Here is a 27,222-nt window from a genome sequence, read left to right on the forward strand (position 1 = left end):
CAAATAATGCATCAGGTACTCCATCGAGTCTCCAAGAGCTGTCTTTTTAGTCTCTTCACACCTCAATACTCTTCTATTCCTTGTCGTTGTAGTATCTGAGCACTATACGGTCCTGAACACCTTTGCCTTCAGGACACTTCCCATCCCTTGTGAGGTAGGGATGTGTTATCCCTGTTGTACAGATGGGGAAACTGAGGCACGGAGCTGTTAAGTGACTTGCCCAGGGTCACACCAGGTGGTTTGTGGCAGAGCTGGGAAATGAATCCAGATTTCCTGAGTTCCAATCCAGTTCGTTAGCAACGAGACCATCCTTTTAGGCCCTCAGCTTCACCCGGGACTTAGCTCGTCTGGTCTGGTCTGACGTGAGGTCATGTGGGTGCCCCCTGCAAACCTCCAGTCACACTCCAGAATGCCAAGATCCATTTTAAGCCCAGCTTTCATAGCAGGGCAGATGGGAGGGTCTGTAGATACAAAGGGCTAGCTCTGGAGTTCATGACTTCATTGTTTTGTGCCCACTCTTGCTATTGTGCTAGTGAACGCCCCTATGCATGGCTTTCTGTGCCTTTTGGAGCAGTTTCTGCAAGGCATCAGAAATCAGATTCCCTGGAGCATGGTGTGTGTTGTTTTTTGGTGAGAGGTGGTAATGCTAATTTCCCCTGCATGCAATCAAGGAAATCCAGCAGTTGCTGCCTCCCCCCTCTTCCCCCGCCTCTGTCACTGCCAAGCCTTCCAGAGATAGCAGATTGAATGTTTGCACGATTCCTCTAGGCACAGGAATTCCCCAAGCCCCTGCCACTATAAATGAGAGCTGGCTCCCTAATTCATCTTGACAAGGGCTTCTGTTCCTCGGTGCAGGCAACCAGGCGGCTCCTCTCCACCCCTGCTCTCCAGGAGGGGGAGGGAGGGAAGCCTTCCAAAATTACCTGTTGGGGGAAGGATGGGGAGAAGAGGAATCTGAGAAGGGGGTTGGAGGGGGGGGACAGCTTTTTGGATTCTTCCCCTCTTACAGGCCATGAGATCCCAGTGTCTTTTTGGTGCTTCCCATGTTTGGTGACAGGTGACAGTTTCTGCAGCGGGAGAATTGGCGGCTCAACCGCTGGAAGGCAAGTGTGGGTAAACAAGGTGGAAATCTCCCCATGGGAAGTCTTGGTTTGCCAATTTAAATGTAGCTGCTCCTCAGCGGGGTCAAGGGGGGGCACCACGGGCTAACCCTGACATGCTTAGAAAGGCAGGAGTTTTTTCACTCCACTGCACTCGTCTCAGGTGTGCAGTGTGCTATGGTGGGAATCTCCGGGGCCTCCAGACGCCCTGTTGGTGGGTGTGGGGAAAAGGGGGTCGGTTCTCCGCAAGGATATCCAGCGGTGCAAGGATCATTTGAGCAATGAGAAGGCTGGGCATATGTGCAGCACTTCTCATCCATGGATCTTGAAGCGCTTCTCCAAAGATGTGGGCATCATTGTTGCAGCTATGCAGCTAGGGAAACTGAGTCACAGAGAGGGGACATGCCTTGCCCGAGGTTACCCATGGAGGGTGCATGCTCCAGGTTTCCTGACTCCCTGTCCCTATCCGCTGCCAGCGTAGCAGCGTGCTAGGTGTCCTCTGGAATTAGTTTGTCTTCAGTCCCATTCCCGGCAGGCAGGTATCTATTGCCACAGCTGGTGTTTGTGGGCATACAGACAAAGTCCTTGCCATGCGGAGATTATAAGGGGAGAGGTAGTCAAAGGGGTGATATAAGCCCCTGCAGGAGCGTTTGCTCCTGGAATGTGGCTTGGGGCTGGCCAGGGGGAGGAAGGGTGAGCCTCATTCTGGGCAGCAGCCCGTAGGATGACAGGCTGGAGTTAGCTGGCCTGTGCAGAGCCCAAATGGGTGCTGGACGGGGTGGCAGGGATTGCTGTATATTGGCTGCTATGAGGTGGTGCTGACAATGAGCACTGTATATATTTGTGTATAAGAGGGACCCTCTAGGTGTAGAAATGAGTGACGATGTGTATAAGCCAGATGGTCCACTCCTGCCTCCTTAGCTTGCCACGTCCTTTCCTCTGGCCAACAGAAGTTATCCTGACTTCAGCCAGATCGTTTGCCTCTGAGTCTTCTGGCCCTCTAGTATCGTCCGTCTGTCCCCCGCCACCACCACCACCCTTGTGTTCTCTCCAGCGTGCCCCGGGGTGTCTACACTTCGCCCCTCCCTCCCAACCCTGTCGCTGGCCTCTGTCCCTTCTCCTGGCCAATGCTCAAATTGTCTCCCTGGCCCCTCCAGCGAGTGCCTCAAAACGTCTGCTTACATTTCCCCCCTCGGCCGCCAGCATGTACGGTCCCGCAAAGCCCGACGTCTTCCGCTTTCATACGTCTGACCGAGGGGATCAATACTGCTGTTTCGGCCAAAGAAATAATTGTGCATAACGAGGTTTGTAGCATCGATTCCCTGGAGAGGGGCTCTTTGTTTTCACAAGCCACCGAGCTCGGCCCTCCCTCCCTGATAACCTGGCCTGACAAATCAAATGCAAAGAATCGATCGCTGACAGTGCGGTTTTCTGGCCTGGGGGCAGCTGTGTGACCTGGACCATCTTGTTCCAGCACCCAGAGTCCTCTGCCCTCACTTGCAATACTGCTTGGTTTTTGGGACGTCCCTAGGGCGATGCACTCCCATGGCTGGATGCAGAGTAGGAACAGTCAGAGGATGCATGATGCTTGAGTGCAGCCTCGGTGTGGTGTTTAAGAAGTAGGGAATCCCCAAGGTGGAGGAAAAGACCCTGCAGCAAAATATTCTGAGGCTGCTAAATATGGGCACTTGAGCTGGATGGCTCCTGCCCTATCAGGCTAGGAGTGACTGAAAGTTACCACCTGTCACCTGACCTGGGTGAAATTAGACCTCTTGCCAGGGGACAAATATCCACCTCCCCGAACTCTCTCTCACTGGCTGACTCTGCAGAGATGCCAAGAGTCCATGGGGGAGTGAGTTGCCCCCTTACTCCTGGGCGGAGCAGCTCTCAAGCAGGGCAGAGGCATGTGGCGCGTAACCAGGCACTATTGACCCCTGTCCCTGGGGGCTGGCATCGGCCCCTTTCAATGGCACAACCCCACCCCATAGAAGAACCCATGTACAGTGTGCTGAGTATAACGTGGCTATCGGGACAGGGCAGCCCCCACTCAGTGCCTGCGCAGAGATGCAGAGAAGATTCCTGGGCCAGCTGTTCGGCTTCTAGTGGATTTCAGTTAGCAACAAAGTCTCGTCTTGCTGAGTGTGACCTTTCTGGGAAGCTTAGAATAGAGATTCTTGTTGATCCCTACTTCCCCTCCTCCCGCAGAGCTGGGAGGCTCCTCCAGGTAGGTGGGCGGCATGGGCTTGGACCTTGATTACGATGGCTAAAGTTTTACAGCTCTTCTCAGTTAAAACCAAACGTCTGATGCCGCCGCAGACATCTGCCATTTTAAAAATGCTTCTCTTTTAAACCAAGGCCCAAAGCCTGCCGTTCTGGTGGTACGTGCTCGTGCACTGGGGTTCCGGACGAGCTGCCAGAGCTCTCCTGTTTTGATCTCAGACTGTGTGGCCACTGCTGTGTGCCCAGAAAGGGACAGGTTTTCACTGTGTCTCTAGCGGTTGGATCCAGATTTAGCCCTGGAGAATAATCTGCGCTTTCTCTCTTGTTTCAAGGCCAGGATGTGATGGATACAGCATCCTCTGCTGATGAAGGGTGGCTTGTGAAATGTACCGACTGGTCTTTCTGCTCCTTAGGAAAAGTTGGGATGAAGTTTCAATGGAAAAAAAAAGATGCTAGACATGGGCTGTCCGTTTATGAGCATGTCCTAAACACAGCCCTAAGTCCTGCTATCGGTAAAGAAGCCCATTTGTGTAAGGGACCACTGGGAAGTATTCTTGGGCTGTGGTTTGTTTGACCTCATAAAGCTCAGCTCTGCTCAGGAGCAAGCTTCTCATTTCTGGCATCGCTGTGCAAGGTGGGGTTTCGTTGGACAGCATGCTTCTGTAGCATCTTTGATCCCAGACTTGCTCTGCAATCTGTCAAGAACGTGAATAGGATACTTAGGAAGAAATGAAGGCTAGTGGTTAGAGCAGGAGAATGGAGTGTGGGGGATTCAGGATTTCTGGGTTGTATTTGCAACTCTGCCACCGGCTTTGTATGACCTTGGTTTACGCATCTGTGCAGTGGTGGATAATCTTTCCCTGCTTTGGAGGAGCCATCACCAGGCTTTGTCTGTAGAGCAGTTTACGCTCACCCAGGCTCAGCACTGCGCTGTTGAAGGCAGTGGGAGTTTTGCAAGTGACGTCAGCCAATCTAGGACCAGGCCTGTAGGCCTTTCAGCGAGGCTGTGGTCTTGTTAGTCTCTGTCTGTGTGTGTCTCTCTCTCAGCCTGCTGCGAGTTTTATCATCTTTACACTGGATTTTCTTCTGTTGCAGATTTTCCAGCAAGTGGATTTCAATAAGAAGCCAGGCCGCATGAGCGCCAAGCCTATTAACTTCGCGGTCGTCTTGAAGCTGTCCAATGCTCACCTGCAGGAGAAGGCTTTCCGGGTATATGGAAACCCCTTCCCTGTCATGTGGAACCTGCCTACCACCCCAGGGTTCACGCTGTAACGCCCAGTACAGAGTGAGCGAAACAAATCCCTGGGCAGCTCCTTTGAAGTCAGCACGGTTGTGCCTGGGGTGCATTTTGTAAGGGGTTTATTTCCCCATCTAGAGGCCTCTAGATTCCACATGGAGTTTGTACCTGGTTTAGCTGGGGTAATGAAGGCACGAGAAGGCACGCGCAGTGCGTCCAGTGTCAGCTCTTGGGGTGGCTTATTCTGTGGTCTGCGTACTAAGAGAGATTTTCACGTGGGCCCATCTCATGTCCCAGCGTCCTCATCCGTTTCTCCTCCATCCACATGACCCTGGGGGGCCCAGAGCTCAGGGCCCTGGCAGCGTGGAGGTAGTTTGGGATTTGGTTTTTATCTCATTTCTTTTTCTTTCCATCTTCCTTACCCAGGATGGCCTCATTGAGCAGCTGTATGACCTGACACTCGAATATCTCCACAGCCAAGCCCACAGCATCGGATTCCCAGAGCTGACCCTGCCAATTATCATTCAAGTAAGGCACTTTCATTTGCCGGGGCATGCGAATTTGGGGCAGGCTTGAAACACTGCTGGTAGCTGGTGGGAGGGGGTCTCTCTTTTCTCCCAGTGGTGATTTGCCTTGGCATTTCTCCAGATGATTTTGGCCCTGGTTTCACTCAGGGGCTGTGAGCGGAGAGAAATCTCAAGCCAGCAGGAGGATGAGGGTGGGCAGGGAAGTGGTTCTGTATTTCACTTCTCCCGTGGGAGACGTGGGAGTGGGACAAAGGGGCATCTAATTACTGCAGATGTGTCCTCGTGACTGACAAATGCAGGTTGGCTCTGGGTGCTGTAGCTCTGTCCAAATTGCAGCGTGTGGGTGTGTGTTTCCCAGAACAGGCGTGAGTTGGTAACTGTGCCTCGTGAGGCGATGTGCTTCCTTGCCCCACAGCCCCTCACACGCCCACCGCAAGATGGGGCTCTCTCCTTCATCCCTTCCCCTGAACCAGTGCTCTTCCCCTCATTCACCCACCACAAAATAACACACACGCCCCTTTCCCCTTGCCCCCCACAGCAGGACTTACTGTCCCTTCCCACAGCCCCTCACACCTGTGCCATGAGGCAGTCGTCTTTCCTTGTCCCCTGGCAAGCAAGCCCTGCTTTGCTCCTCCGTGCCCTCTGGTGCACTGCCCTGCCTTCTGATCAGTGTCGCCCAGGCGGGTTTGTATGTGTTCGCTGATACCTGGCGCAGCTGAGGGACCGGATGGCTTGTATTTAGGTAGCAGCAGGTCACTGGTTCTGAACAGTTAAATGGAGCTCCTAGCTCAGTGAACGTGTAGCTCTCTCTCCGTTTCCCCCCGGGCTCCCTTTTTTAACTCCCTGTTGATGGGTGGCGTATGGGAACTGGCTTAGGTTTGCTGCCCTCACGTTGCTCAGTACTGCTAGCATCTTTGCTCTGCTTAGACGCCACTGACTAGTGGCTGACCATGCACCTGGTTGCTATGACGCCTCTGGCTGATCTGGCAGTGACTTCTCAGCTCGGGAACTGTTGGCCGTTTGGGAGGCGTATCTGCTCCTAGCTTCAGTGTTGCAGACCAGCACCTGCCCTGCACATGGTCGTGGGCTGGGTCACAGCCCTGGCCTAGCCGCCCCTGGTGGATGCGAGGTGATGGGCTCTTCCGTGCTAGGAGCGCAGCTCCCATGCTCACTCCAGTGTGTTCTTTTACTGATCAACAAGAGACACATGAAAACTTTTTCTCCCTGCGTCGTTTCCAGCAGCTGCTGAGGGCATCAAAGCCATCAGGAGCTGGTGTTGTGGCGGGAATGGAGCGTGTCCCACAGCCCCCTGGCACCGAGCGCCTTGTAGCTTCCACACACCCCACATCCTAGCCTGCCTTTCTGCAGATAATTAGTGCTGTGTGTGCAGTGTGGTGCGACAAGCTCCCGGATAGAATAGCCTGTTGATTTCCTGTGTGGCCACCGCTGACCGCGGCCTTGGGGTGTCTGCTGGGCCCCGGTGCTGGGTTTGCATTCCCAAAAGCTGACATCCTGGGAGGCAGGCTATGTCCCTGGGACACCTCCACTCGGTGATTAAAAATCCCTCCATCCTGGTGCTTGAAGCTCACCTCCTCCTAATGCCTTGGCACTGGGGTTGGATTCCTGCTGGCAGAGGGCAGGTTCCGCAGCTGCCAGTCCGTGGCTTTGGGAGAAGCTCGGCTGAATTGACCCCAAATGGAACTTGACAGCCCAGAAAGCCGGAAGCGCGAGGGCAGATCAAAGAGAAGTGGAGCCAGCAGGATGGAGAGGGTTCAAAGCTTTCTCTTCTGCCCAGCGCCTCGGGAGTGACTGGGGGAGGCTGCTGGTTGACAGTGAGGGTTAAGTGCCCTTCTGGCTGCCTCTGCGCACGCCCTGCTGCCTGGTTCTCAGACTAGAATCAGAACTGACTTTAGAGGAGGCTGCTTCTCCCTTCCCTAGCCCTCTGCCAGAGGGAAAGCAGCAGACAGAATGGGCACGGGAAAAGAGGACAGCCACCAGAATGAGGGGTGGGGGACAGGCAGGGGAAGGCATCATCTGTGGCTAGGCAGAAGGGCAGGAACTGTGGATGGTCCTTGCCACATGCCACTACAGCTGTCTTCCTTTCTGCTCTGGCTTGCATGCTTTTGCTCCTTTGTTTTTGGGGTGGCGGGCTGGGGTTGGGTTGGTTTGCCTGGAATACATAAGCCCAGCTGCTTCAGATCATTTATAGCTCCCTGCATCATTTCCAGTAAGGAGAATGGGGTTTTTTTTTTGCTGTGGTCTCCGCTGGTGTAAGCCATCGGTGTGGCAGGCTGACAGAATCAATCCTGCTAATCACAGGGCTGCTTAGCTGGGAGCTGGTGTGAGATGTCGTTTGTCTCTCACTCTCACACGCACCCCCTGGCTTCCCATATTCTGGGAAGATACAGTTGTGCGATTTGGCAAAGGGGAGACGTGCACACACATGTTCACCCTCTCTCTCTCTCTCCCTCCTCGCTGTCTGCTCCAACCTTCTGGGTTGTCTCTGTTTTTTAACGCAGGAGCCAGAGCTGGAGTGAGATCTCATTACCTCTCGTTAATATCCGAGGCAGATAGCAGGGGAACAGGGAGGGGGTGGGATGGTGGGGAAGGGAGCAAACAAGCCGCGCTGAACTGCACAGATAGGGCTTGAGATTTGGCAGGATTTCTGGCGACACTTCTGCAGCAAAAGAAAAATGATAATGTACATCGCAACGGATGGAAGGGATCTGGAGCTGCAGCTGCAGGGATCCAGCGAGATAAATAAAATGACAAATGCATCCCTGGGTGAAGATAAATATGCAGCACCTATAAAGATACATATTTTAGGAGGAGTTGGGGGGGATTTGAGCAGCAGAAAAACAGTTTTACTGACCGGTTTTTAAACACCTCTTTAGGGAGAGGGCAGGCAATGTATATTAACCCTGTCGTTTCTGCGGTTGAAAGAGAACCTAGGATCATGCAGAATATGGGGGGTGGTGTGCAGCGGACGGACGGGTGACGGGAAAGGATTCACCATGTGAGTTGCAAGCTTGAGCCAATGACTGGCTCTTCCTGCAGTGCTGTGTGAGCTGCCAGTGGTGGAGAATAACAGCACAGAGCAGGTGTGTCACCTCTCTGTCACAGGGGTACCTGCCTCCTGAGTGATCCAGTTTGTGGGACTGACAGAGGGACACCTCCCTCCCTGTTTTTCTTGTCCTCATGCAGGACTTCTAAACATCGAGTCAAGTTCGTCAATTGGAGACTTATGATCTGTGTTACAGTAACATCTGCAGCCCCCAGCCGAGATCAGGGTACCATTGCTTGTGGCACTGTATGTAGGGAGAGAGAGAGAGAGAGACAGTCCCCTCTCCAAAGATAGCCAAGACAAAGGGTCAGAGGGGAAACTGAGGCACAGAGTGACTAAGTGACTTGCCCAAGGTCACGCACACAATCTATAGTGAAACCAACAACTGAACCCAGATTTCGAGTCCAGTGTCTGAACCTCAAGCCTCTGTCTCCTCTCAGCCTGTCGTCGTCCTCAGTTCTGGCAGTTTCCCAACTCCCTGGTGAATCAGGATGAGGTGGGAGTGCCTGTTGCAGTCCTGCCTTTGGGGCGCAGCCCCACTCTGAATAACAAGCGTGTGAAGTCAAAGTAAAACAAGCCTCTGCCGCACGCCTGTGTGTGTTTCCGAGCTGCTAGCGGGGCACTGGAGTACTTTGTCCCATCACACTGCTTTACCTGTTCCAAGCTCTCTCTGAACATTAACTGATCTAACCCTTTGAACGCTTACCATTGCATTAGGCAGGTACAGAATGAGCCTCATTTTACAGATGGGGAAACCAAGGCAGGAAAGTTGTGACACTTTCCCTTAGCCCCTCAGACAGTCAGTGGCAGAACTGGAGCTAGAACCCTTGTCTTTTGACCTCCCTTTCCTTGCTCTCACTGCTAGACCATGCCGACGCTCGGCTCCGAGGGCTCAGATTAGCGAGGCATACGCCTGCAGGGGAAGCGACCCGCTGGCTTTTCACTCTCTGCTTTGGATTCCCTGACAGTTAGCTATTTGTCTGCCCTGGCAGGGTTTCTCTTTGCATGTGGCTCTGGCCAAGAGCCTGCCTTGGAGAGCTCCCCTCTGCTGAGGGCGGGAGCATTTAGCAAGCAATGTAATGTACCTGGGAGGAAATCTACTTGTCAGTCCATCCACCCTGCTTCTGCCTTTGCCAGCAGGGACACCCGATGTTGCCTCAGCTTTTCTCGGGGAGGGCGGGGTTGAGCCTTAAAAGAAGGGGGGCAGAGCCATGGGGGGACTGGTTGGAATTGGGAGCGGGATGGAGGGGTGTTTAAGGATGAGGCTGCAGGCGAAAAACACATTTCGATCTGGTTGGAATAAAATACCCTCATTGTCTAGTGAAACTGAAGTTTGTTTCTTGGCCAGAGGGAGGCCAGGGCAGCTCCTAGGTAACTGGGAGGGTCTCTGCGCAGGCCGGCGGCAGCATCTGTGGTTTCTGAGCTGCGCTGGCTGGGAGCCCAAGGGTTCCACATAAGGCATCGGGTCCAAAAGGAAATAATCGGCTGGTTGGAGGCCTCCCAGCTGCCCACAGAGAGGTTAATTTTGCAGATGTTGTGGGGAGGGCGTGTGGGGTTTGCACTCAGGAAAAGTGAGAGGCATTGGCTGGAATTGGGGGCGGAGCAGTTGGGTCCTGTGCAGATGACTCTTCCGGATGCAACTCAATCCTGACCCACCCCTGCCCCCTTGGAATTCCAGTTCTGCCCCTCCCTCAGCTCTGCCAATGCCCCTCTATGTGCCCCTCCCCCTTGATATTCCAGTTCTGGGCTCCCCAGCTTTGCTAGTGCCCCTCTATCTGTGCCCCTCCCCCCGAATTCCACTCCTGCCTGAGCCAGGACCAGTTGTGTTGATTATATGGCAGTTGGAAACTCTGGTTTCAGGCCGCGGAGGTGTTTCCAGCCTGATGGTTAGATGTTCTGTCCAGATATGAGCTGCAATAAGGGATGCCAGGAGCGATCTCTGAGCAAGGCGGTTTAAGTTGACCTCCTTGCTGACATCCGGTGTATTGGTCCCTGAAGCACCGTGGCAGCGGAGATGGGTAATAGCTGGGCTGTGGCTGTGAACAGAGGGAACGAGGATCCCCTTGCTGCCTTTCTCTGGAGGGGGGCGGTTTTGTTTGTGGGATCAGTTAATGGAAACTGTTACACGACATTCATTTTCTGCCTTTCTCCCCTTCCTTTCTTCTCGCTTCAGCTCAAATCTTTCCTGAAGGAATGCAAGATCGCTAACTACTGCAAAGCGATCCGGCAGCTCCTGGAGAAGTTGCAGGAAAATTCTGCCTACGTCGCCAGTAGGCGTCAGAAAGCCACCTTTGGCGTGGCCAGCAGGGAGGCTGTGGTGAGTCGGCAACTTGGATTTCAGCTTCCTGGAAAGACACTCTGACTCCGCAGTGGGGGTTGAGACTGTGGCAGCGGGAAGAGGGGCGAGTTCATGGAATTGGGCATGCCCGGGGTGGGTTAGACGTTTGCAAAACAGCGTGGGCTGAGCTTGGCTCTTGTGCTGTCGCTGGCGAAATTCCCTGGCCAACAGCATCATGGAAAACATAGTCCCTAAATCACATCCGTTGTTATGGATGTGTGCTTCTATTAGGGACGCTCCTTTTCAGTGGTATTTGCGTGGGTCTTCTCCTGTAGAAGTCTCTTGCAGCTCGCCTGTCCCACTTCAGATCTGTGGAGGCCACCAGATGAGTGACAACTGGAGGAGGGACCTCACCTCCTATCTAGGAGCTTTGCTGGCTCATGATTCTTGGCTGCCTGCCTCCAGCCGAGGTGGGGGAGGAGGGGATAATACCTTTGTCGCTCAGCTGATTTGCAGCACTTTGTCTTTGTTAAACGAGTGTCCTGGTTAGATTCTCCATGTTCGCCTGGAGACGGCAATAAATTTTAGGCGGAGAGCAGGACTTCTGAGTGTTGTGCCTCCATGGCTGCTGGCCGATGGGCTCTGGGACGTTTTCCCTCCCTGAAGCCCGAGCTGTTGCGTGTAGACATCTCTACACGGTTGACACCGAGGAAAGCCGCCAAGGCCTGGAGGAGCCGGTGTGCACTGGGTTGTTCTGCTTTAAACTTTGGGGACAAGTCAGATGTGGAGCAGAGAGGAAGGAGAGTGGGTGCCTGAGATGTCAGAGCCCCCCCGCGTGTTGTAGGGAATCGATCCCTATGCAGGCAGTAGCTGCTGAAGGAATGTGCGGGGGGCTTTTGGCCTCTGGGCTGTGGCTGCAGTGAGGGGGTTTCTTTACAGATAAGACTGATAGTGGAGACTATAAAGCCAGGAAGAGGCGAGGCTGATGGTTCTGCAGCGGGAGGGTGGGCTTTAAAAGGCCTCACATTGCTCCCACAGGAGGAGCTGGGATTTTTACCATTAGCTTCAGTGGGAGCAGGGTGAGGCTGGTGGTCAGGCGTCACCTACCTTGAAAGCCCTCTCTGCACAGAGCTGGCCCAGCACAGATGAGCCTTCCTTCCAGGCACGAGAAGGGAGTTCCAGTTTCCTGGGGCTATTCTAGCTCCGTCCTCCCTGCTGGGACGTCCAACAAGGGAGTGGCTAGTTTTCTTCTAAGTGGGGACTTGTCCGTTGGGAACTGGACTGAGACCCACCTGGCTCACTTCTTACAGACCACTGGGTGGCCATTGGGTGGTGGCAGCTTCCCACGGCTGCTGGGCTGGATTTGAACCATTGGCCTAGTGATCAGAAGCTCCGTGGCGCATTTCCCGCCCGATCTTTCTTTCCTGTGCCTTTTAATATGGGCCTGTCTTAGAAGAGCAGCCCGTACAGCAGGTCTGTGAGTCTCTTCTGGTGGATTCATTGGAACATGAAGTCTTTAAATCATGTGTTCAGGACGTCAGTAACTCAGCCAGAAGTCAGAGGTCTATTACAGTGAGGTTCTGTGGCCTGCGATGTGCAGGAGGTCGGATTTAGATGATCACCATGGTCCCTTCTCCCTTAGAGTCTATGAGGCCAGGAGCAGGGCTTTGAGAAAGAGAGAGCAGTTTTGGACGGTCTCTTTCTGGGCTGTGGGGTGAAATTCCCTCCTATCTTGGCTTGACCGACACCTGCTTGGCATGATTGTGGAAGAAGATGGAAAGGTGGAAATTCTATTCCATCATCATCTTACCCTCGAATTCTCTGGCTTCCCTACGCTGACCTCTTCTTAGAATGGTTCTTGGCTCTGTGGTGTTGGAGCTGCTGCTTCCTAGCATCTCTCCCCTGTCTGCTCCAAGCTAGGCCACCAGAGAGAGGGGAAAGGGGAGAGCATAACCAGGGGATTCAGCTCAACTCTGCTTCCCTCATGCTGAACCCATTAATTTTTATTTCTCTCTTGCTTGGGCCAGACCCTCTCCTGGGACCCATTTACCTCTGAGTCCTGGAGCATTTGAAACCCAGCTCCGAATCCAGACTCTCAGTTGCTGTCCCATTAACAGATTTTTGTATGCTGTATTCTGGAGTGGAATTTTTCCCTTCCAGGCAGGGAAGGGGAGGTGAAAATATTTCATCCTCAGAAGAGCCCGTGGGGTTGGAGTGAGCTGGCTTTTGCCAATCTGCGCCGATGGGAATTGGCTGAAGCTCTGTGTTGGGAAAGGCTCCACCTGTTAGCGCTGGGCACGGAGCAGGAGTTCCACTGCAGAGAAATTTATCTTCAGATGCTCAGCTGCGTGGACTGCAGGGAAATTATCCTTTCAAATCCTGGTGTATCAGCGCCAGGCCGCAGCAGCGTTGTTCTAAGATTAAGGGGCTGATGGAACTGGTTTTGAAGTGACTAAGTATTCTTTGGTTCTATAAATGCCTTTCTGGATCGGACTGTCTTGCCAAAGGGATTAGGTTTCCCATCTGGAGCAAGGCTTTTTTCATTTTATTTTTTCCCCGTCGATGCCCTGACCACCCACCCGCTCTGCAGAGGCGGAGATTTCAGCCTCTGGGGCTCTCAGCGAGGTGCGGGGCCGGGTTTCCAGCAACTATGCAATTATCTGCTCGCTCCCAGCAGCTCAGGCTGCAGCCCCATTTATCAGAACAAGATAATTAATTTTAACACTTAGTTGCCTGCACAGCTCCTGGGTTATATATCGCACCTGCAGCGGCTGGCTGCTGAAAGGGACAAGAGTCAATCTGGTCTGACCCCAGAAGTGCAGCGGCACATGGGCTGCACTGGGAAGGGTGCGGGAGCACTAGGTTGCCCTGCAAGCTTCGGGGGGTTCTTGTGTTGTGAGTTACAGGGGTATAGCAGCAGCTTATGGCTCTGCTGTGCAGGAATGCCTGGTTCCCAGCAGAACGTGTGATTGCAGAGAGTGATTGCTGCTCTCTGCACTGTGGAGAGGCAGGAGCCATTCATTGCCCAAGGAGAAACGGGGTGGGGTGTAGCTTGTGCCTCCTCATGCAGATTAGCAGTTGGTAGTGGAACAGCATTGCCCTCTGGGAATGCGGGGAGCATTGGGTGCACACTAGGGGAGGGAAGGAATGATGGCCCATCTCATGAGCCTGCAGAGCAGTTTGGAGTCCTCTGTGGACAGTAGCCCTGTGCTGCTCCACGCAGCCTTGCGAAGCGATGGCATCGATTTCTGAGAAGGGGCAAGAAGCTGATCTAGCGCAGGGGCCTGGCTTCCCAGAAAGGCTTGCAGTGCCCCTCTGCGTGTGGGTTGAGTTCGCCGGCCTGCCTCCAGCCTCACAATGTATGTGGTAGCAAATCACTGCCAGAGAGGGTTGAGGAAGGGAGGCCAAACATCTGCTTATCTCCCTTGCCAGCAGGAGCAATTGAAAGCAAATGCTCCCTGGAATTCCCATCCATGCACATGTGCTGGGGAGGGGCCCTGAGTCGCGCACACTGCAGCGGCAAGCAGAGCCCTAGTACTTGCACCCCGGGCCCGTGTGACCACCCACTGCCCGTACTCTTCGTGCCACAGCAGGGAAACACAGCCACCCACCAAGGCAGCTGCTAACCAGCTTGCTGCAGAGCTGGGGGAGTCCTTCCCTGGACATGGAGTAACTCTTGCTGTCCTGGGAAGTGCTTGTTTAACAGGGAGTATGTTTGAGTGGGGGAACACTGGACTGGAAGCCACAAGACTGGTTCTCTCCCTGGCTCTGCATATGACCTTGGAGGAGTCATTTTACCTCCCTGTGCTCTGCTTCACTTCCCAACTTTTGTCTTCTCTGGTCAGACCAAGCTCTTCAGGCAGGGGCTGTCCGTGTGTGTGTGTGTGCGCGCGCACCGCCCACCACAGGGGGGTCTCGATCTTAATGGGGGCTCTAGATGCTACTGTAACTTAACAACAGTGGCCACACAGATCAGACAAGACCCAAGCTCTGAGTTCTGTCACAAAAGGCCCCGCCCAGAGAACAGGCAAACTCATCTCACTCGGAAAGTCCTTCTTGGACTGTTAGCTTTGCATCCTGCTTAGGGGAGAGGATGAGAAGGGAGCAGAGAAAAGCAATCCAATGCAGGTGGGGGGCAGGGAAGGATAAGGAAAAAATGGAGAAGAGAAGGGGCGGAGTGAAAAACTCTGAGAGAGATGGAAAAAGGGGCAGATGAAAATTCTGCTTAGAACTAAACCGTATCTCTATGGCCTACACTTTTCCCAGCCCGGCTTTTGGTTCAATTCATAGGCAGCTCTTTAGCAGACAAAAAATATTTTTTAAGAGATGTGGATTTGTGGGGAATGGCTCTATAGGACTTGTTTCATGAAGACGTTTCTGCAGTCCCCGGGAGTAGTGAGTGTGTTTGGGAAAACTTTGAGCTTCACCCATCTCTGCTATACTGCATGGGCCTAGATTATCTTCTTCTAAAGGATAGAAGGAGTCCTGCCAGGATTTGAACCTGCCACCGAAGGGAGACTAGAGGTGTCAAACCTGATGCTTCGATTGCTAAACTACCCTTTCCATCTTCGTGAGCTGCTTGCCGTGGGGAAGCAGCCATGCTGGATGTGTGCCCACCTGCCCCCATCCAACTCTGAATCATGGGTGATGACTCACATTAAATCTTTTTTTAAGTGCAATATTCCAGAGCCCGGGCTGCTTTGAGAAGCCAACTCCGATGCTAACAGGATTAATGCATTAATGAATATTTTACTGGGGGGAGCCAGGCAGAGAACAGAGCCTGCTGCTAACTCTTAATCCTGGAGCGCAGCGTGCCAACCCTGGCCATAGACTCATTGGCACCGGTATGGGTCTCTGGTGCAGTGACATGAAATGCAGGCAGGGGAATTAGTGCACCGGGGCCTGCAGCTATGTCTCTGCAGAGATAGCCAGCCTGTCTGAAACCAGGATAAACTTACTTTGTTCTGTAGAGGTTCTGACCCCCGCCGCCCTCAGCCGGCCATCTGAGCACCTTCCAGTAGGTCAGTAACATCCACACCTCTGGTTTGTTCTGTCTCACCTTGACTGCACTTATCACTCTTCCACTCAGGGAGCATTTTTTCTTTTGGGTTTTCTTTTGTGTTGTGAATGTCCACTCTGCTGTATTTGTATTGGAGAAGGCAGGTCGGAGGAGAGCGTCTGGCCCTCGGATGGGAAGGTGGTGAGGTTTGTGACGATCCTTGTGAGAGTTTGTTCCACGTTCTCTGACTGGCTCCCGAGAAAGCTCCATCTTCTGCGCAGCGAGTTGTGTTCGGTGCCTGCAGCTGTTCCCTTCTCCCTTTCACCTGAAGACTTAATTGAACACCATGATGAAAATGAGCTGCTCCTGAGACCTTTTCCATCACAGCCAGCATCTGCCGTGGTGCTGTCCTTCTCTCCGTGCCCTCTCATCCGTTGTACTCGGCCTCTGGTTTATCACGAGTCTCCTGATTCCTGGGAAGAAGGTGGAAAAGGACAGGGAGAGTTCGCAGGAGAGCTGCAGAACCGGTGGAAGGGGCTTGGGAGCAAAGGAGACCAAGGAGAGATTCAGCATAGAGAAAAGAGGGAGGGGAGAGCAAATGCATCCTCCTGCCCCTCCCACCATAAAGGCACCATGGAGAGAATGGGAATCAGCTGTTACCTTCAGTCTGAGAGCTGGACCAGAAGTTATGGCCTTCATCTTAAGCAGGGAAAACGTCGGGAACTTTGACACTAAGAACATCCATGGTCCTGGAACCAGCTGCCATCACAGGACAGGAGGTCTGAGACTAGACCCCCAGCTGGGATGGCAGGGTTAGGGCTAGTGTAATCACTCCTGTCCCCGCGCGGGGGGATCCCGTCTAGGTTCTTGTACCATACTCCTTGCCACGGTATCTGAGCGTGCTCCGTGTTTTATTAAAGTCCACGCACAAAGGTCCCTGTGACCCAGGAAGTGCCCTGGACCAATTGATGACTTTCTGTAGGAGCGATGCTGTCCTTAGATCTGTGCTGACATCACAAATAAACAAGACCTTGGTCATCACCGTGCTGCTGGCACCTCATGGGATCGGGTTCACGGCTCAGAAGCAAGCTTGACACTGCCTTGGAAGCACCCTGCTAAGGGAGGATGGCAACAACCGCTTTGGGCTTTTTCATCTAACAGCCTGTCCCAGTTAATGAAGAATGACTGACTTCTGTATCTTCTTGTTTCCTTGGGCTCTCCATGTCTTGCATTCACTGGTTGCCTTTTGCCTCCTACTTAGGTTGGAAGCTCTCTGGGGCAGGGACCATCTTTGTGTTTTGTACAGGGTTTAGCATGATGGGGCACTGAGCCATGCTCAGCACCTCTTGTCCCAAATAATTAATAGTGCTGGAGGGAAAGAGAATTGCAGGCAGCCGAGATGGACTCGGTGTCTGACCCTCTCAACTTTTTCCATTGAGGTTCAGAATGAAAAGTCAAGGGGAATATTTTCATTATTTTTATGTCTTCCTGGTCCATCACCAATGAAAAACAATAGATGTCTCTGCACAGTGGACAGAACAAAGAGCTTCCCTCCATTCCCTCCATGAGAAGAGTGTCCTGTCCGTCCTCCCCCCACCCCACCCCGGTGAATGATCGGAGGCTTCGCTGAAATGCTCAGTTCTGGCTGGAAGCCAGGAGCAGCCCTGATCTGAGCGTAAAGACGACTCTGTCACTTTTGGTGTTGTGATGAGCAGGACTGAAAGCAGAGCGGAGCTGTCTGACAACAGGCCTGTCTGCTGGCCTGCGCCACCAGAGATCACAGCATGTCTGTCAGCGTGTTGAAGAGCAGAGTAGATAGCTGGCAAGCAGGCCTGGACTCAGGCCATGCAGTCCAGAGCCGTGTGTTTCCAGTGCTCCAAAAGGCTGGCATAAACTTGGGGCCCTTCATTACAGGAAAGGGACTGTTTGGTTTGATGCTGTCGTCCCTATTCTTGGGTGTATAATCATAGCGTTTAAGGCCAGAAGGAACCACCAGATCATCTGGTCTGACCTCCTGTGTATCACAGGCCACCAGCACTACCCAGCGCCCGCAAACTAAACCCAACAACCAGATTTGGACCAGAGTATCACAGCCCCCAGGAGACTCACCCAGGGTGTGCCACAGGCAGAGAATAGGAGGGATCGAGGTGCCCCAATACCTGAATTAAGTGAGATATACGCAGATAATCCCAACAAATGAACTGCGCCCCTTGCTACAGAGGAAGGTGACCCTCCCCCCCAGGCCAAGGTCACGGTCAATCTTACCTGGGGGGAAATTGTTTCCTGACCCTACGTACGGCCATCAGTTATTCCCTGAGCATACGAGCAAGAACCAGCCACCCAAGTACCTGTGACAGTGAATGCTTGGTGCCACCTGGCCCACTCTCTCCTGTGTCCCATCTCCAGATGGGGCCATCACTGATGCTGCAGAGGAAGGAGACTGAACCCTCCTCCCTCTCCCAACTCCCCCCAATAAATAGATTCCAGAACATTAGAATGTGGGTGACACAAGCCGGTTGCCATTTATTTACCAAAGAGCATTCGTGGTGCAGAGACCATGGATGCTCCTTCTTTTCCCTTCCCTCCTACGGGCTAGTTCCTGAGCTGGTGCAAATCAGTGTGGCCCCATTGAAGCCCTCAGTAGATACATCCAGCTTCCACCAACTGCGGATCTGACCTGCTGCAAATTAAGGAGTTGCTGTCTCTCTGCTCTCTGTATCTGCCTGTCTTAGCAATGCAATACTCTTTAAATGTACTTTTCCCTGGTGGACTCTGCTCTGATTGACACCAGCAGCCAGTGTGCTGTCGCGTCTGAGTTGTGATGAGCTGCTCCCAAAAGGCCGACCTGACTTTCTTACAAACTGAAGCTTGGTGTTTTCAAAACGATGCCCCTGGAGAAGCTTATTTGAACTGCCACCTCTGCTGCGCTGCCTGTGCATTCCCACGGACGGAAACAGAATGTGCCGTGCAGCTGCTCAGTGTGTGCTGGTTTTGCTTATGACACTTGAGTCTGGATGATCCTCCTTTCCTGTTGGATCCTGAATGGCTCTGTGTAAACACACATTCCTGTCGCTCTTTCCCTTGTCCCCCTTCGCCCGTTCCTTCTGATTGTTACCCACATGATGGTCTCCCATCTCACATTAGGCTGCCTTTTGCCATGTGCTTGTGCAGCACCTCGGGGTGCTCCTGTAATACAGATGACAAGGTTCGGATCTGTGTGCGATCTACGGTAAAGGGATGCTGCCAGGTTAAAAAGAATGCATTTGAATTTAACATGCCCTCTCACCGATCACACGCCAGATGATCAAAGCCAAAAGACATTTTAACCATCTAATTTACTTTCCGCTATTTATGAGACTTACTTCTCCTGTTTCTTGGACAGTGAACGTAGATTAGTCAGTCTGTCTCGCGTTCTGCTTTTGCCGGGCTGTGATGTTTGAGTGACAGACACTGCTGTGGGATATTTGTTTAAAAACTAAACACTTGAGCAATAGAGTTAAAAACAAACCAGGCAAACATCTGTCAGACTTATGCATTGCAAACATGGGTGGGTTTTTTTGTTTAAAAATCTTCATACAAAACAGTTTTAGGGAACCAAATTTGCCCCAACAGGTCCCAGAAATGAAAGGAACAGAAATCCTGCTGAGGTCTGCCTGCTGTGTCTGTCTCTTCTCCCTTGCACCCGTGGAGTACGAGAAGTCTAGATCCAGGGCCAAGAGCTTAACAATAGAAGTGAGCCAACTTTCAGAGATGCCCAATGAGGTGCTCAGCACAGTTGAGGATCAGGCTGCTTCTGTTAGGTACCGAAATATGGATTTAGGAACAAAACCTTTAGGCCACCAGGCTTGAGTCCTCTGGCCCGAGGTTATGCCTGAACCCCCATGTGCTAGTGTATGGGTGCTGCTCTGTGTGGATCAATTCCCAAAGTCCCTAGTGTGTTTTGCATTCTCCTGCGGATCTCTTCCTTTGCCAAGCCCCCTGCGCTGGTCTCCCAGGCTGTATCTCCACTGTGGGTACGAAGGGTAGTCGTTTGAACTCTGACTGTAAGGGCCAGAATTTTCCAAAGTGACCAGTGATTTTGGGGCTGCCCAGCTTGGCACCTAAGAGGAGGGTGGATTTTGGAAAGTGCTGAATGCCTGTGGATTGGGTCCCGTTCAGGTGTTTCCAGCTGAGCACCCAAAACTAGCAGTCACTTGGGGAAAATCTTGGCCCTTGTCTTTATGTCAGTGGGTAAGTCTACACTGCGGGGGGGGGGGGGGAATCCCCAACAAACCCTCAGCAACGAGTCACTGACCCTGGGTCTACAAATTTAGGTGTGGGCTCTGGCACGAAAAATAGCCACGTAGATGTTCCTGCTCAGGTTCTGAGACCCCTCCCCTCGCCGGGTCTCATGGCCCAAGCAGGAACGTCTCTGTGGCTACTTTTAGAGCCCGTGCGAGCCCAAATCTGTCGACCCAGGTGCCGAGATGCGCTAACTGGGGGTGGTCTGTTTTTTTTCCTGCTGCGTGACATACCCCGTTACGTTATGTGTGATATTGTGGTTGCCTTAAGTGACTCTTCTGAATTCACACGTCGCCCTGCCCTTGCTCTGCAATGTAGAATCTAGGTTCCCGGGTGGCTCATGTCTGCTTGGAACAGGACCTAGGACTGCGGTCTGCAGTCTGTCAGCCTCGGTCCCGCTCCCTCCATGGCCTGTTACATAAAGCCTGCTTTAAACCCCTGCTTTGACTGCCTCTGGTCCTGGCCTAACGTCCATCTCCTGCCTCCCCCCACAGGAACAATGGGAGAAGCAGGTCAAGGAAGAGGGGACGCCTCTGACCAAGTATTATGCTCACTGGAAGAAGCTGCGGGAGAAAGAGATCCAGCTAGAAATCAGCGGCAAGGAAAGGGTAAGGACTGCAAGTCACCGGCTTCCCTGGTTAACTGCGGTGGGAGACCAGAGAGATCCCACGTGATGGCTGCTGAGCAAATTCAGCCCCTCAGCAGCGTGGCTGAGAAACCTTTGCCCTGAAAGAGGGTGTGATTTGGGGGGCTGCCTGGCAGAGAGCTTGATTGGGTGGCCCCAGCCTGTTAAACAGTGAATGGCCTTCAGCTCCCTGTTCAACCTCGACGCCTGTCTTTGCCAGGATCCCAAGCCCAGTGGCAGCCTTTGCATCAACTTCCTGGCTAAAGTGTCTTTCCCCAGCTTCGTCGGGCAGGGATGAGCTTGACAGGCTGGGGCTGGGAGGAGCCTCCTGTAATGGCTGCATTGTGCCTGGGTAGGCTCCTGTAGCCAGCTGATGTTCCACTGTGCTGAGGGCAGTTATAAGGGGGGATGAAGCTGAGTTACCGAGTTCAAACCTGGGTCCAAACTTCTCCCGGTGTTCAGCTCGTGGGCTTTGTTTGGCTCCTACCTTTAAATATAAAGCTGGGAGGCTGCTCAGATCAAGTGCCTTTTACTCTGTGCACTGATTATTTTTCAAAGGAATAGTGGTGCCGAAACAGTCATACTGGGCTTGCAGCCGTCGGGCAGGATCCCGGACAGAGAGTCAGGCCGCTTGGGTTCTGTCCCCAACTTTGCTGTCTACTCACTGTGACAACGAGGGCAAGTCATCTCACCTGTGTGTTCCCCTGCCTGTAAGACATGGCTAGCGATCTGTGTCCTTTCCTGTAAAGCACTTCGGAGCCTGTGGCTGGAAGGAGCCACAGTGGGAAGTGCTGTGGATGATGATGGGTTGGTTCCGCAAGTGAGAAGAAAGGCTCAAACGGAGGGTACGTCGGGCAGCTGGGTCTCCCAGCACACTTCCTCGTAGTCTTGGGAAGCCTATTCCAGACTCCCAACCCATTGCGGGCAGCCACCCCACACTCTGAGGGTTTGAGACCCAGCCACGTAGCGAATAGTGGAGATTCCTGCTTTCATTACGGAGTGAGAGCTCTTTGGGCTGTTTATGCACAGGGTCAGTTAAAAATAGTATCTGGCGCCTTTCATCAGTAGACCTCGCTCAAAGTGCTTTACAAAGGAGGCCAGCATCATTTATCTCCCTTCTACAGATGGGGAAACTGAGGCACGGAGGAGTGGGGTGGCTGATCTAAGGTCAGCCAGCAGTCATACCAGGAATAGAACCCAGGTCTCCTGATTTCCAGTCCAGTGCCCTGTCCATTAGACCACACAGCTGTGTAGTAGAGGGCTTACAGGGAATGCATGCTAAGGACCCAGGGATTTGGAGTGTTACTGGAAGACTCTGTGCCAGGGAGGTGGTGTGTGCAATAGAGTCCGTTGTACAGAGTGCTTGGGTGCAATAGCCATATAGCACATCGAGGGTGCTGATTTAGGCCCCACCATGGACTGCAGCCTTGGTGTTTTAGACCTTCTGGTGGTGCCTGCGTAGTGCACGTGCAGCCATTGTAAAGAGAGCTCTCCCGTTGCCTGGGCAATCCACAGCCGTTAAAACCACCATCCCGTTAGCGAAGCAGAGGAACGTCGCGGGACTCCTGTCAAAATAAAAATTGCATGAAGGAAAAGAACAGCACAAGCTGTTGTGCCATAGAAGATCTGTACCCTTCAGACCAGGAGGTTTCCTAACTGTGGTGGCTTCAGGGCAAAATATGCTGGGCTGCTTTGCAGTCTGTTTAGCCACTAACAGCTCGGGGGAAGGGGAGCAAGTGCTGATTATGTAGCTTTATAATGCACCAAATTGCTGCAGCTGTGATGCATCCATTTAGAAATTCCTGCAGTGAATGGGATGCGTGAGGCTTTTGGCAAATTCTTTGTTCTCCTAAGTGGGGAGCCCTAGAGCTACTGCCAGCAGTCTCTTGTGAACATGCATTAACTTTTCCTTTCTCCCAGGCCAATTCCAGGTGTAGTTAGGGGCTGGCTGCCGGCCACACCTCTGGAATGAGATTCATGTAGCTCCTCTGCTGGGTGTGCCGGTCCCTTTGCATTAAAGGCAAAATAATGACGGGGCGGCGCATAGGAAGGGTTCAGGGCAGATGCCCGAGTTTGAGATTGCCGGGGTTGTGGGGGAAAGCTTTGAACAGGTCCTGGAGAACTGCACTTCATGTAACTGCCGTCGGAAACCTTGAATGGGTTTATGCAAGCAAATGTTTAGCTCATGGCCGTAAGACGAGTGTTGAAGCAATTAACCAACAGCCCTGACCCCATACTCCCTTGCGGAAGAGGATCTGGAATTGGAGATTAAATCCTGGGTTGCAGTTAGTCGCTGCTGAGTTAAACATTGGTGCCTAGCTGTTGGTGAGAGGAAAGAGCCTGTTGCCTGTACTTGTCGGAGGGGAGTCCTTTGCAGGTTCTCTATTAATTATCTGTATTACCGTTACAGCTCAGAAATGGTCTAGGACCCCATTGTGCTCGATGCTGCACAAACAGATGGCCCCTGTCCCCAAGAACTTAGGTTTTTTTCCCTGTTGTTTTCAAGGTTGCGATAGTAATTGTCAGAATTTACTGGAGAGGTCTTTTAAAAACCCCCAGCACCATAGAGTGCAGCCTCAGGGCATGGCAGCCAAAGGGGCTGGTGGGGGCAAGGATCAGCTCTTGGCGGAGCAACAGGTATACAAGCTTGACGCTCCTTAGAGCGTAAAGGAATTACTTAGAGACCCACTTACTGGGATCAGGGCTTGAAAATAAGTCCAGTGGGCTGGATCTTCATCTGGTGCAGATCACTGCAGCTTCACTGCAGTCCTGGAGCTGTGCCGATGAACACTATTTATGGGGCAGGCCGTCTGCCTGTGTCTCAGAGATGCATCGGAGGCCTGTCCTAGTGCTGCCGAAAGTATGACTTTGTGATACAGGGCCAGCCACTCCCCAGTCTGTAGTTGTGAGCCGGGGTGCAGCTTAGCCAGCAGCCAGTCAAATCCTCTGAGCGTTTAGTAGTTCTACAACTCCTCATTTCAGAGGTGAGGACACTAGGCTGGGTGGTTGGTTTGTTTTGCAGCAGGCATTTGCCAGCGTCAGTCAGGCCTTTCCTGATGGCAGAGGGGAGGAGCGAAGGGTTGGGGTGAGAACAAAAAATGATCTGAATTGCCTGCATTTGAGCAGTGTATCCTGGAGGGTAACCATCTAATGCAAGTTAGCAGTGGTCTGCTGGTAGGATACTGTCATCTCTGTTCTCTCCACCCCAGTGTCATATGCCTACACGGAGAGGAGAGGAGTCAGAGCACGAGAAACCTGTCCCCCACTCTGCCTCGGGACTTCCTAGCTGACCTTGGAGAGGTCACTTGGCTGCTCCATGCCTCCAGTAAAATGGGGTGATCTGCCTCACCAGGCTAAGTTCGTTGTCTGAAGCACGTTGAAATCCTCAGCCAGAAGGGACTGTGCAAAGGCAAACCTTCCTTACGTTAGGACAGAGCCAGTCATTTGGTCTCTTAGAGGAAATAAATCTTTGCAATGGGGTGCAGAAGATCAGGAGACCAGATCAGTGGGAAAGAGATTGCTGTGTTCCTAGTTCGCTTGTATTTCTCTTATGCTTGGAGGCTGTAGAGGGCTATATAAATGCCGTGTGCGCGTGGCTGAGAACTGCGACACAGCTAACTTGGGGAAGGGGGTCATCGGATTCCTTTGATGCTGCTGGCTCTTAGTTTTGTCTGGTTTTCCCTCTAGATTGCTCTGTGGAACAGGGCAGCTTGCCCTGCACTAAGCCAGCCCTGATTACCAAATGAGCCGCACCTGGGCTGAACCAGGTGGTCCCCATGCAAAAAGAGCCGGAAGCTGCAGTGAAGGGGGAAAGCCTAGGAGGCCACAGCTAGGTTTGCAGGTACTGCAGGGAGCAGCAAGGCCTCCTGCAGGGCCCAGAACCGGCAGGGAAAACACTGAAGAAGCAGGAGAGAGTGGGAGGAAGCTCTCCGGGCAGAAACAGCAAAGGGCCGGCTGGATGCAACCTGTGTGAGTTTGTGTTCAGTTAATCAGGAGAGAGACACTCAGGGCTTGGCTACACTCACGCTTTACAGCGCTGCAGCTTTCGCACTCGGGTGTGAAAAAACACCCCCCTGAGCGCTGCAAGATGCAGCGCTGTAAAGCTTCAGTGTAATCAGGGCTCCCAGCGCTGCACGCTACACCCGTAGAGGATGTGGTTTACATGCAGCGCTGGGAGAGCTCTCTCCCAGCGCTGCCGCTCTGACCGCACTCACACTTCAAAGCGCTGCCGCGCCAGCGCTTTGAAATGCCACGTGTAGCCATAACCTGAACTGGGCTTGAGGCCTGCTGGTGGGGGAGTTGTTTGAACTATCTGGGGATGGGGAGTTGTTAAAGGGCCCTGAAGGGGGCGGGAAACAGAGGCAGGGTGCCGCAGGGTGACCTCTGGCTGCGAAGGGGTGCTCTGGTCATGAGGACATGCCTCTTACCGTATCCTTTCCATTTATTATTATTTATTGTTTGTATTACGATAGCGCCTCTGAGCTCCAGCCTAGAGCCAGAACCCTGGTGCGCTAGATGCTGTGCAAACCCAGGACAGATGTTCCCTGCCCCAAGGAGCTTACAGTCTTATGCTTGCTGGGGATGTAAAAGCCGAGTGAAAAGGTGAAACTCCCCAGGGTGGGCGAGCGCAGGGCCAGTGCCAGTCAGCCCTTAACTATGGCATTGTGCAAATTCAGCAACGACTTCCCCTGTGGGAACACATCATTTAAGGGGACACTGCGGAGCAAGAGTCTGGACACAACCACTGTTAACCTTAGACCTGCCTACGTAGATAATAGTATGGCTTCCTCTTCCCCCTGCTCCATCCCACGTGCGAACGCTCTGCCTGCTGCTCTGGGCACAGCACTCAGCATCTGGAAGCTGGATCCGGGGGCTCACTCATGTCAGGACCACAGAGTAAAGCTGTCTATATGCTAATATGATTAAAAGGGTTGAGCTGGGATGCTCATCTGGGGAGCAGGAAATGGATATAATGGGCATCTCCAGGGTGTGGTGGGGGACGATTGAAACAGTTGACAGGACGTCGTGGTGGTTGGCTCCAGGCCAAGTCACAGAGGGTGGGAGGAGAACTCAGAGATCTTAGATGCTGTCAAAGTCATGCTCCAGGGAGAAATTTGCCCACAGGGCTATAAGCCCCCAGTGCAGCAATCTGGATGGAATGGGGAGCGCCCCTTACAGGCGGTTCAGGTTGGGAGATAGAATTCAGCATTGAATGCAATGACAGCTTGCAAATCCTGCTAGGAAATGGAGAGTTGTAACTTGCCCAAATGGGGCTGGTCACGCTGGTGCCAGGCCTGGCTTTCCCTGCCTACGCTTGGGGGTCACGCTGCTGGAGCTACCCCAGCAGCTAGCCGTTGATGGGTGACAATGAAATGAGCCTTCGGCGTAGAAAAGCGAGCGAGGATTTCCCTGGACACCCCTGGAGGGGGCTCCTGCAGCAAGGGTGAAAGGGTAGCTGGGTAAAGCCAGAGGATGTGGTCAAAGGGAAGTGGCAGGGATTTGTTTCAGTCCCAAAGGAGCGCGGGATGAATAGAGAAGAGGGCAGGGAAGGGTGAATTTTCAAGTGAGATTTCAGAAAGGCTTGTTGCTGCCTGAAGATCTCTGTGCTTTGAATGGGGCTGTTGTCTCCCTCCGTGAGGGCTGCTGGCTTAATGATGCAGCATTGTGCTTCCTGGCGGGATGCTGAGCACCATGAGGCCCATTAGGGCTGAGAAAAATCCACATCCCATTAATGGCCATTGGAAAAAAAATCAGCCTAGTTCTGAGGTGAAACTGGCCTCATCTAACAACTCTGACCTGGCTGCCTGATTCCCACCCCAGCTCCCCAGCAGTTTCTAGCAGCACACGCATTAATCAGCTTCATGGGAGTCTGAAGAGGCTGGCTCCCAAGCTGGGCCAGCCCCAGAATTACCACTCACTGCCCCTGTCTGAGGCACACAGAAGTCTTGGGTCTGCATCCTGCTTCTGTTGGCTTACAGTCTCGAAAGTGACTAGTCATTGGCTGGGGGGCAACTTGAGACATTGTAAAAGAGTTATTTTCTAACAGGGTGGGTGCTCAGTAGATTCCCAAAATGGCCTCCTTTTTAAGGTGTCTGCAGTTGAACACCCCAGAAATGGTCACGCGAAATCCTGAGTCATTTTTGAAAACCTAGGCCGTTGTTGTTTGTCCCTGACTGAGCTCAGGATTGTGCCAGGTGCTGAACAGACCCATAGTAAGAGACCGTGTCTGCCCACCAGAGCTTACACTCTCAAGTGTTGTGCAAAATGTAGATTAAAATAGCATCTCTTCCCCGCCCCCCCCTTCGTTTGAGGAAGCAAACTTCTGCACATTCGGGGCATGAGGTAAATTTTGCTCGAAACCAAGATCCATTTCCACTTAAACCCTATGTTGGGCAATGTATCCCTGGGAATAGGTTCATATTGGAGCTCATAATGCAGTCGGGGCAATATTGATTATGAAATGCAAAAATCATCAAACCTAATGTTTAGCTCCTAATTTCTCCCTGCTTACGTTAGAAAAACCTGGTCCTGGATACGCCTCTCATTCCTGAAAGACTTTGCCAATCTTTGGAGGACTGGGAATGGGACTGAAATGTGAGATTGAGCCCCCTTCACCCCCAGCTAACCCTTTGAGTAGCTACGTGATAGGAAACTGAGTCTTAATAAACAGCTGCTGCTCAGCATGGAGTGAAGCTAACAAGGTACCCTGGAGGTTGGTACTGGGACCAGAATGCAGTAACGTGTTTATGAATGATGTAGCGGAGGAAGTTGATGGCTTTCTCCAGTAACATTACTGTTTAGCTTAATAAAACAGCAGAGCATTGCAGGGAAGTCCCAGAGGTTTCCAGTGACGTGGGGGAGTTGGGCAGCATGATGTGTTCGTGCATTGCC

At 52.7% G+C, this 27,222-nt stretch overlaps 1 protein-coding gene across 3 annotated transcripts in view; it reads left to right on the forward strand.

Annotated features, from left to right (window-relative positions):
* NOC2L (NOC2 like nucleolar associated transcriptional repressor) overlaps positions 1-27,222 on the forward strand; it is an 81,626-nt gene that overhangs the window by 32,248 nt on the left and 22,156 nt on the right. For all 3 annotated transcript variants that reach the window (XM_032779957.2, XM_032779959.2, XM_075060203.1), the window contains 4 exons: positions 4,416-4,529; positions 4,984-5,085; positions 10,322-10,465; positions 20,201-20,314. In XM_032779957.2, coding sequence (XP_032635848.1) covers positions 4,416-4,529; positions 4,984-5,085; positions 10,322-10,465; positions 20,201-20,314 — 474 coding nt within the window. The remainder of the gene's footprint in view (positions 1-4,415; positions 4,530-4,983; positions 5,086-10,321; positions 10,466-20,200; positions 20,315-27,222) is intronic.

Source organism: Chelonoidis abingdonii, chromosome 23 (assembly GCF_003597395.2).
Source record: "Chelonoidis abingdonii isolate Lonesome George chromosome 23, CheloAbing_2.0, whole genome shotgun sequence".
Taxonomy (NCBI): Eukaryota; Metazoa; Chordata; order Testudines; family Testudinidae; genus Chelonoidis; species Chelonoidis abingdonii.